The sequence below is a fragment of the Helianthus annuus genome, chromosome 17 (assembly GCF_002127325.2).
Source record: "Helianthus annuus cultivar XRQ/B chromosome 17, HanXRQr2.0-SUNRISE, whole genome shotgun sequence".
Lineage (NCBI taxonomy): Eukaryota > Viridiplantae > Streptophyta > Magnoliopsida > Asterales > Asteraceae > Helianthus > Helianthus annuus.
The window spans coordinates 26,420,991-26,432,282 of NC_035449.2; the positions used below are offsets into that span (position 1 = coordinate 26,420,991).

Here is an 11,292-nt window from a genome sequence, read left to right on the forward strand (position 1 = left end):
CATAGAGTCATATAGATATTGTGAAAAAAAAATATATATAATTAGCATCTCTTTGTGATAGATTTAATTTGTCTGTTTTATGAAAAAATCGTAAAAATATATTACAGACCCAAAGGTACAAATTTCTTCCTTAGGTGGGCCCAAAATTTGTTGAAAATTTATACATAGTACTGCCTTTTTTTTCTCTCACATGGGCCCATGTATGGAAGCCCGTGACCGAATATAATTCCATCACAGTCACAGGACTTATTTTCATCTTTATCTTAGAGAATAATCCAAACATACTAATTAACACACGTTTTTAATAACATTACTACAATATGAAAGGAACAATAATATAAATGAACAGTAACTAAAACTAGAATTATCATACATTAACCAAATGTTCAACATGAAGCTTATGTTGTTTTTCCACATGCCTTTTAATTAATTTTTACACAAACATTTGATTCTCAATCCATCACAAACAACCGACTAATGACGATGGTGTTCGCATTCCGCTGGAACCGATGGAAACCGACCAGTGTCACTGCAGTAGTCATAAATCATATGGTTTGCCCGCACCCAAATCAACTGGTGGCTTTGATGCACATTTAACTCAGACAACACCGGTTGATCCCACCAACCACCGCTGTTGGCACATCGCTTTGCATTATCGGAATCCGCAGTTGTCACGGGACACTCGCACCCGTCTATTTCGAATGCGCGGTACGACGCCACAAAGGGGGCATGGGTCCAGTCAGTCTTGACCCGGCCCCCTTGTGTGGCCCAGTCGTCCGCATTCCAAATCGAGCTGTAAACACCCATTGCTTGGTCTTTAGGGAATGGAATACCTTTGTGTTCCAAATTAGTGTGCACTCTAATTGGTGTCTCATCAACCAAAAACCTGTAACAAAATAACATAATATTATATTATTAAGATCATTACATTACAATATTATTCATTGTAAAATGTTGCACTCAAGTGGCATGTGCATATTTAATTGTACTACATGCATTAAAACTTATATGAATGAAAAGTAAGGGCGTGACACTCAATGTATAATAAATAAGGTATTTACTTTGCCTGCTTTCCAATTCAGACCCATCATTGCATATATAAAAGACAATGAAATGAATGATTGAAATGTACAAGCAAGTCTAGCGTAATAAGATAACACTTGAGTAATATCGTGCTTCAAGATTTGTACACAAAGTGTGTTTGTGTGTGTGTTTTGGATAAGAAACTTACACAACTTGACGCTGGTTCCATAGAATAGAGTAAGTATGGAAGTCCTTTGTTGGGTCAAACCACAGGTTCAGCCTCTGTTCCCTGTTACCCACACCATTCACGTACACATTTGTCTGCACAACGTAAGGCTCGCCGGTAGTGTTCCCCAGGAATTCGAAATCAAACTCGTGGTGTTTTGGACCGTCAGATGACATCTGCTCAGATCATAAACCATATAATATTAGAAACGAATCAAACATTGCAGAAGCAAACTTCGATATCAAGGTGTTTTTAATCCGGTTTGACCAGTGCACCGTTGAGGTGTCTGGTTCGATGTTCAGTCCGGTTATGAAAACATTGTGTAAAATGTAAATGTGTCTCTCCACTAGTTGAGTGTAAACTTAAGAGTATGTTTAGAGATTGTATGAGTTAGTCGTTGTAAAAAAATAAAATACAATAAAATAACTCACGTAGAATGCAGTTACAGTTCCCGCGGAATCGCCTTCAACAAGCTTGATCTGAATGTTGACTTTTCCGAACATATACTTTGACTTTGATGAAAATCCAGCTCCTGAGTGTCAAAATATACAATTAGTAAATAATAAACTTAGGATAAAAGTTTCATTGAAAGTTGCAACAAAAAATGTATATAACTATCAATCTACCAGAGAAGTTATCTAGCTTCATGTTGACGGCATCACCATCAAACGAGAAATGATCAGGAGCCCAGTAAGGCTGAAACAGCTGATCAAATTTAGCAGTAGCATTAGCACAAAAGAACAAAGATAGAAACAATGCAACAGCAACTAAAGATGAAGAAGAATCAGCCATGATGGAAGACATATTACAAGGTTTTTGTTGTGGGAAAAACATGTAGTGTAGGGGTGGTTATATAGGAGTATGTTATGTGTGAGGATGGACATATCAGCGACACGTAGGATATATGAATTGCATGTAGGATGAGTGGAGCCCACAATGGATGAAATTTAAATTAAAAAACTAGCCGTTTGAGCTGGCTATGAATGGGTGTTTTGAGTATGAGGGGCTAGTGCGGTACGAAAAGTCGCTATCGGAAAAGATAACTGGAAATGATGACGAATGAGAGAACGACAGGTGGCTGATTACAGCTGGAGGAGGTACTGTATAGCTGTCATTTATCTAGTGGTTAAAAAGGACGTCCCTCTTTTACATTCACCCTTTCCTTTATTGGTAAATGCTCCCACGCGCTATTTGTACATAGTTACGAAGCGTGGAGGACAAACTAGTATCGTTTGTCTAGTTAGGAGCGTGGAGGATAAACTTCAATCTAAATAAACAGAAAGTATCGTTTTTCATATCTTTTGTTAACAGGTTCTTTTGAAAAATATCTTGATTTAGCCTGCTACATCAAACCTTACTAGTAACGTTATAACTGTAATTTTATTAAATATTTTATATTCGAGGAAATCTGGGTTGGATCCTTAAGCCAAACGGGTTTTACCGGTAATTTCACTGTCGTGCCTACGGACCGGTGGGTTACTGGGATTTCCTCGGAATTGGTGGTGGACTCAGGTTACTCTCGGAGTACTCTGTTTGTCCACTGGTGGCCCGAGAGTGCTCAGGATTGATTCTGTTGGTCGTTAAAAAAAACTTGAAGGTAACGTTATTTTATGGGAAATTATTTACACCCTTTAAAATATTTGAACAAAATAGTAATTTCATGAATAGAGAGTGTACAAGGTTGTGCATAACAATTTCTCGACGTTAAGGAATCATACTTTCATTTTGAGTAGGATCGGTTTTACTATTGAAAAGGCATTGCAGGACAATTTATTGCCTGTTTACCAGCCTTTCTAAAATAAATTTCCTATTATCTAGTACTAAAATGGTTTGAATTTAGAAACAGTACATAATAAATCATCAAGTCTAACTACGAACTAGAGAAGATGACAAAAAACAACATACATAACACACTTTCAAATTTCTAGATATTTTTTCTTGAGAGACACCTAACATACTCACACCTCATCTCCAGATAATATCGTTACGCCTTAAACATCACCCCACTACCGCCATCCATTACAAGGCGTCATTCCCCTCCGCTAACACAATGGTGAGCACCAAAGGGTTGTGTAGTGGGGGCCATCTTGTTTCAACAATCAAGTTTTTTTCAATCACGCCCTCGTCATCTTAACATAGTTAAAGGGGGCATTATTGTCCATGTGGCAGACGATGTACTGATATATAGTATTGGGCTCTATTCCGCGTCTCCCAGCTTTATATGAGTGTACAAAATGTGTGGCTTTTTTAGTTGTTTAATTTTAAATTAAAATTAACAAAATTTTTTACACTTAAAAGCCACAAAATTTGTGAAAAGAACAACCATATTACTAGGTCGCGAATTTTTAGTTGTTTAATTCATATGCATCTTCGGGTATCTATTTTTCACACATTTATTATCAAGTACCCACTCTGCTTTATGTATCTTCTTGTTAACTCATTAGCCTCATTTAAAACATACGCGAATAAAGTTCGCATCATGATTATAGAATTATTAACTTATCTGTATTTTCTTTTTTCTTTTTTTCCTTTTTTTTATATCCAAGGAGGTTCATATTCTAAATTTAATTTTTTATTTCCGTTCAAAATTTATAACTTGTTTTTTCCAAGGAGGTTAGTATTTTAAATTTAAAATTTTTATAGCCATTCAAAAGAAAATTACGAAGTAGTATTGGATAAGCTTCTAGTATATAATAAAATTAAAAAAAAATTACCCAACTGTAACAAGCATGCCTAGCGAGAGAGGGCATTGAAAATATCTTTTGTTTTTTGTTTTATGTGTGACGTCATATTGTCAGAGGGCCAGCTGGGACAGCAGAGATTTCCACTCAACACCCTTCTTCTATTTGAATTATTAAAGCCCGTATTAAATTTCACTTATTTCCGTTTATATCAAAGTCCCCACCATGTAAAAATTAGACCTTTTCAAGTGTATAGGGGTTTGGGTTGGGAGCATTGCTTGACACGTAACAGATGTGGGCTTCACCATTCTACACCCAAAAAAGTGGTGTGTAAAAGCCGCGTGGTCAGGCCGGTGTTGTGGAAGGGGCTAGCTAAACGTCATCAAAAACCAGCCAACCATTAACAGACATGTCACCCCAAGCCAACGGCCAACGCCAAGCAGTATTTCCATGTCAAGCGGTCAACACCCACCAAAACGCCACCCGGCGCTAAAGGGCCATAAACGCCCAAAAGTAACGCCCACACCCAGCGGTCTTAAAAGATAGATATAACTACTGATTATCCGCGTTACGCTATTTTTAGTAATAAAAAATAAATAACTTATCTCTGTTATAATCTTGTGATTTCAAAAAGTTGTTACCTTAAATCTTTAAGATTTAATAATAATAATAATAATAATAATAATAATAATAATAATAATAATAATAATAGTTTAAATATTAATATTATGAAAATAAAAATGAAAATAATATAGAAGATGAAACATGTCCGATATGCTGTAAAGCTTGTATGGAGAGTACATAGTTCATTGTAAAGAGCTTTCTGGGTTTAAATATTGTCATGGCTAGGTGCGGGATTTTTTGTGTGATCTCCTGAGAAGAGCTGGGATCTTTACTAAGAAAGGGGCTAGTGTGAATTTCCTCACGGACCCTATGTAAGGGAGGTCTACTCTGCGACCATCGGATCTGCCCGTCTTTGGCTGGGTTGGGGGAAACATGCTTGTATGGACCTCACGGGGGTTTTTCCTTTTGGTTGGTTTAATGGAAAACGAGTTTGTAGCGGGACAGGCAGCAAGAAAGGCAGAATCGAAGAAAATGGATAAGCACGCTAAAGCTTGCGTAGAGAACCAGCATGTGTTTGTCCCTTTTGTCTTTGATACATTTGGCTTCATAGCGCTAGAAGCTATCCACTTCTTAACCAGGGTCCAACAGGTCATCCACAGCAATTGTTCAACCCTAGGAGGCAGGGGTTTGTCTTCGAAAGGTTATGGTTTGCAATTCAAAAAGGGGTGACATCGTAGCTTGTTATCTCTCTACCTTTTATTTTGATGTAACTTTGTAAGTTTTTTGGTGAAATAATAATGTATGTTAAACTCTATTTTGTTGTTTTACAAATGAAACATATACTCAAAAAATTACTGTAACTTAGTTACACTATTTACAATACATACAAACATAAGATGTGAATGTCGGTGGGAATATCAGTCACTGGTGAAGAGGCGCCACTTTTGACTTTTGTTTTTTTTTCCTTTTTTCATATAATAGTTATTTATATGTAATGCCAAATTACAAATTTATCCCAGGTGTAAAATTATGATTTCGCCCTAGATTTAAAATAAAATTTTGCTTTTGCCTCTTGCTTAAATTTACGATTTTGCCCTCAGTTAAAAATACAATTTTGCCCACAGTTCAAAATAAAATTATGGCTTTGCCCTCAGCTAGAGTCCTGCCAAATTACGATTTGGTTCACAGTTTAAAATTACAATTTTGCCCGCAGCTAAAACAAGCTAACGTTCATCCAGTGTAGGGACTACACAAGTAACAAGTGAGTAAACCACAGAGAATAAATAAATTACGATTTGTCCGCAGCTAAAATATTACGATTTTGCCCCCATTTCAAAATAAAAAAATGGTTTTGCCCTCAGTTCAAATATATCATTTTACCTCCATTTTAAAATTACGATTTTACCTCCGCTAAAAATTGCAATCTTGCCATCGTTTTTTTCTTTGGCAAAACCATGGTAGTGTTTTATTTTACTTTGTTGACTTAATTTTGTTTTTATTCATGCCAAACAGCTGCCTAGCACTCGCTAATTGGTCCTTACAAATTATTGTTTTGCCCCCAACTCTAAATTACACGCTTGTCATTGTTTTAGTTAATTTTTTTATCATAATTATGGTACTGTTTTTCTTTAATTGGTTAACTTGATATATCTTTTTTGATATTGTGTTATAGGTAGCATGTATAACTAACCGACATAAAGGCGTACATGTTATTAATCTAAGAAATACTCGGTTTAGCGCCCCGCAACGCGGGCGGCGCATAACTCTAGCTGCCTAACACTGGCTCATTAGTCCTGAAAAATTACAGTTTTGCCCTAAGCTCAAAATTACAGTCTTATAATCGTATTTTTTCATAGGAAAATTATAGTAGTCTTTTATTAATTGATTGAGAATTATTCGGCTCTCGCCCCCCAACGCGGACGAGGCATCTACTAGTTAATTTACAAGTGATACTTTTGTGGTTTGTTTTCTTGTTTGTTAGGTATCTTCTTTATTTTCTCGTTCGTAATATTAATATTATTATTATTATTATTATTATTATTATTATTATTATTATTATTATTATTATTATTATTATTATTATTATACTATTATACTATTAATTTGAAACATTTGTATGTATGTTTGATTGTAAGTTATGCTTAAGTGGTTGTACGTTAATCAAACTATGCATGTTTGATTGTAAGTTATGTTTAAGTGGTTGTAACTTAATCAAATATTGGTTGTAAGTTGTGCTTAAGTGGTTGTACCTTAATCAAATAATGGTTTCATTACCTTACCAAATTCAATCTGTTTTGTATGCATGTATAGTTGTAAATTTTGCTTAGGTGGTTGTACCCTAATCAAATAATGATTTTATTATCTTGCCACATTCAATCGGTTTGATCCATTCAAAGTTGTGTTGTTTTATTTGTAAATTTTTATTATTTATAATAATCTAATTAATTTAGCCAAAATTTTGTATAAATATAATTTGCAACATATTGATGCAATGATTGTTGTAATGTATGCATTATGGTTTTATAGTGGTAATGATATATATCATATATAGATTACAATGAACCTATTAAACAGGAAAAAATTGACGCAGGTTCATCGTAACGCGCGAGTCCTAGATCAAATTAGTTATTTTATTATATGTTTTGCGTTTCTGTTTAATTTCTTCGCATTAAAACCGCAACTTCAGTGTCAGTGGTCGCTGTCAGTAGTGTGGCATTAGTGCTCCTCTCTGCCGCAACGCAGGGATTGCTTAATACTAGTTAGTATTTAGTTTGAAAAATATTATACACAAACTTCAATCTGAATGGAATACTTATTATAAACTTATTTAAACATAGATACTAAATTCAAATCTACAATTATCCTCGTTTAAATATATTTACATATTACAATATAAACCCGGTTATAGTCTTATGTACTACACGGGTAAATAATAAAAATTATTTGTTAGTAAAGCATAATAAGACAATTATACCTGATAGTCATTCCAAAAGCTTACAACTTTCGTCAGAGTAAAATATTCTTTAGGAAGCTTTTTAATTAGTTTAAATTGTTGGCCAATGAAGTAATGAAATAGTTTTTGTTAAATACATTAGAGAATCTACAACATATTTGAATCTAATTATAAAGTTTTAAGTATCCAAAAACCAAAAACTAACCACAAATCATTTTAAAATTTAGATAAAAAAACCTACATTGTTACATTTTAATAATATATTATAGTTTTTAGCATATTAGTTAATGATTGTACAATATATTAAGTTTATTAAAACTAGTAAGGAACCTCGCGTTTCGTGGCGGGTTTCGTCTGTAATAAGAGCGGTTGGTATTCTCGTGTTATTTTCAAACTATATGCTAATACAATCAATACACCAATTCAAAATGAACAATCGATTACACACAAACGAATTGACCTTAGAATAAGTAATTAACAATAAGCAATTTTGAAAACCCCATTTTAATAAAATTTATCAATATAAAGAGTTTGAAATATGATTTATTTTGTATTTTATTTGAAGAAAAAAGAACTTATCAGAAACACAGATTATAAGGTTTTTCTTTAAATGATCATGTTAAATAAATCAAGAAGCTACCCAAAATGATAATATCAGTAGCATTATAAATTTAAAATTTATACATTAATACTATAAAAGGTATAATTATATTTTATTATATTTAATTGCTATCTATATTGAGTTATAAATTTTTAATTGTCCTATATATTAAAAAGAGAACTGAATGAACAGTAAACATAATTGAATGAATATGGTAATAAACTATGGTATCGGGTACCTGTATCGGTATCGAATTTACCAAAACGGGTATATTTTCGGTATCTGTTCGACACCGGTTTCTTCTGTTTTTACCCTCAAATGCCGGTGTCGTACCAGTACTGGTACCGATCCGTACCGTACCAGGTATATTCGGTACCGGTACCCACTTTTGGGGATTTCGGTAACGGTATTTTCCGTACCGGTTCGTACCGAGCTCATCAAATCCTGTAGCAACGTAGCAATGCAAGTAATTGCACCGTTTATATTACTTTTCATACACACAGTAAGTAAATTGTATTTCGTTTGAATGAGGTTTTATATACACAACAACTTATTTTGCTTTATCTTTTGTCTTTTCTGTAATGAATGAATTGTAGCATGTAAAAAAAATTACGATTTTCCCCTCGTTTCAAAATTACGCTTTCACCCTCAATTCAAAATTACGTTTTTCCCCGAATTCAAAATAAAAATATGGTTTTCCCCTAGCTAAAAATTACGATTTTACCCCCGCTAAAAATTACGATCTTGTCATCGTTTTAGTTTTCCTTTCTAACAAAACTATAGTACTGTTTTTTTAATTGGTTGAGAATTATTCGGCCTTCGCCCCGCAACGTGGACGGGGCATCAACTAGTTCATTGAGTCAAACATATCATTTTAAATAAATTTATTTTGATTCCAATTTTAAGGAATTTTGGGAACGGGATATAGCCTAAAATTCAATTACGGTAATTTCTTCAAGAATCAAATCAAGACACGACATGAATATAACATGCTTGTTATTCTAAATTGATTATTGTTAAACAAACGATTGCTGAATTTTTTTGAAAGAATTAAAGGTTGTCAATGAAAATGATTTTGGAAATGAAAGTTATCAAAAGACTTTGAAATTTGAATTGGAATTTATCAAATGAATATGAAGTTTTATTGTATTGTGTCCGGTTAAGGGCGGACGGTATGATGTCGGGGACCCCTTCGGGGAGTTGTTTTCACCGCACGGTGAATGGTCGCCGCCCCCTTTTCGATGATCGGTGAGTGTCTTGTTCGGTGTATATACACCGATTGTTTGAGTGGGATTGATTTATGAATAATTAAAAAATATATAACTCAAACACCCTAATAGTGTTTGAACCATTGCTAGTGATTGAGTGCAAAATGGGGAGTGGAATGGGGACTTGACATGGCATAATATTATTGGTTAGACGGTAACTCAAACACCCTAAAGTGATTGAATGATACCCTCCACCCTAACAAAACAATTACAAAGGGATTGGAGTATATCACTACAATCAACGCCTACTAATCGACCCTGCCACTGCCTTTCACCCCTAGGTTGCGGCTTTCCGCCTCTACCTAAGTAACCAAGATCTTACTTATCACCCCTGGCACCTCTAGCATCACTACCCCATCATAGAGAATGATATGAACACCACCTACACCATAAATATTATAGGTGTTGGTAGGGGGAGGCGATGGTTGTGGTGGTGAGGATGGCGGTGGTGACGACTACAGTGGGGTCGTGGCGGTGATGATAACAAAGTAGGGGTATGAGGGTGATTGCGATGACAATGGCGGAAGGAGCAGTGACAATAACGATGTCAAAAGGAACATCGATAACAACGATGGTGGGGGTGGATGATGACGGTAGTGAAGTGGTGTGTGGCAAGGGGCGGTGAAAGCGACGACAATAAGTGTTCAAAGATTCCAATTTCTTTGGTCATCGCCACTACCGCCCTAACCACCCCCACTACCGTCGTAGTTGTCGTCGTCAATGCCCCTTCCCCGTCACACCATCTACCCCCGCCTCACAATCGCCATGCCCATTAAAGTCGCCCAATTTGTCAATCCATCACCCCGTAGTCACCGCCATGGTGACAAATTATAGTTTCTTCAAAAAAAAAAAAAGTCATGACAAATGCACCCTAAGAACTTATAACTACATAAGGTTTGAAGGTAAGAACCAACTACTGGATAAGGTTTAAATATAGTCGCCTAAAAATAGGAAGGTGTAGGAAGGGTATCAAATGGACTTCGATTGAACTCATTCAAGTGGCATTGGAACCGTCTCGTCGAATTTTATGATATGAGGTTTTAGGTTTTCACTTTTGAATTTTTAGCTTTTAGATTTTAAAATTTTTGTTTAGATCATTGTCTTTTTTTTTCTTTTAGCATTGTGTATTTTCTTTGTTTGTGTTATTATGTCTTTTTTGTGACTTATTGTGTCTCTTTTCCTTGACAGTGTGTTATATTTCGAGGCATTGTGTTTTATTTTTCTATTCATTATGTTATGTTTTATGATCCATTATGTCTTTATACTCTTTGTAAATTTAAGAGACATTATAGGATAACTTTACTCTCAACCACTTAACCTTTATTATGTGCAAATATTTATTCGAGTGAATTGTAAAGATTGTCCTTTATCTTTATACTCATTTGCAGGCGGTGTCCTTTATGTTTAAAATTGATGAGTTGTGTACTTATTGTTTCAAAATCTTGCACTGTATGTCCTTTAACCCAAATCCAGTTAATTTTTCTGTTAAATTTGATCATATGTGCCTTGCCCATGAGGGCATTTTTGTCATTTAACCTTTAAAAGGACTAATTATGTTAATAACTTCAAAAAACAAAAGCTTTAAATACATAAAAAGTTTTAACACATATACTTACTATCCAGCCCACCATAAACCATCTTCCACCACAATCCATAAACCATCTACCACCACCATCCAGCCCACCGCCACCACTTACCACCACATGCTGCCACCACCTCCCAACCGTAATCCACCACTAACAACTAACAATCAAACCCATACGTCTCTCTCTCTCCTAAACCCCAGAAATTGTTCCTCTATCAACATCCATATCAAATCCCCCATCAAAATCACTAAATTAACACAAGAACACTCAAATTCCCATATTATAAATTAGCAACTTTTTGTTGCATTGTGGTGTTGTACCCCAAGCTTGGGGAGTTTTTCAAAAAAAAAAAAACTTTGATTTTCCACTTTTAACCCAAACATTTTCATA

At 34.8% G+C, this 11,292-nt stretch overlaps 1 protein-coding gene across 1 annotated transcript; it reads right to left on the bottom strand.

The window, feature by feature from the left end:
- Positions 1–319: 319 nt before the first annotated feature.
- On the bottom strand, positions 320–2,086 carry LOC110926088 (xyloglucan endotransglucosylase/hydrolase protein 9). Its single transcript, XM_022169840.2, has 4 exons — positions 1,876–2,086; positions 1,681–1,781; positions 1,232–1,425; positions 320–886 (listed from the first exon to the last, which is right to left on the bottom strand). The coding sequence occupies exons 1-4, from the start codon at positions 2,081–2,083 to the stop codon at positions 475–477; spliced, it is 915 nt and encodes a 304-aa protein (XP_022025532.1). The 5' UTR covers positions 2,084–2,086; the 3' UTR covers positions 320–474.
- Positions 2,087–11,292: the final 9,206 nt, after the last annotated feature.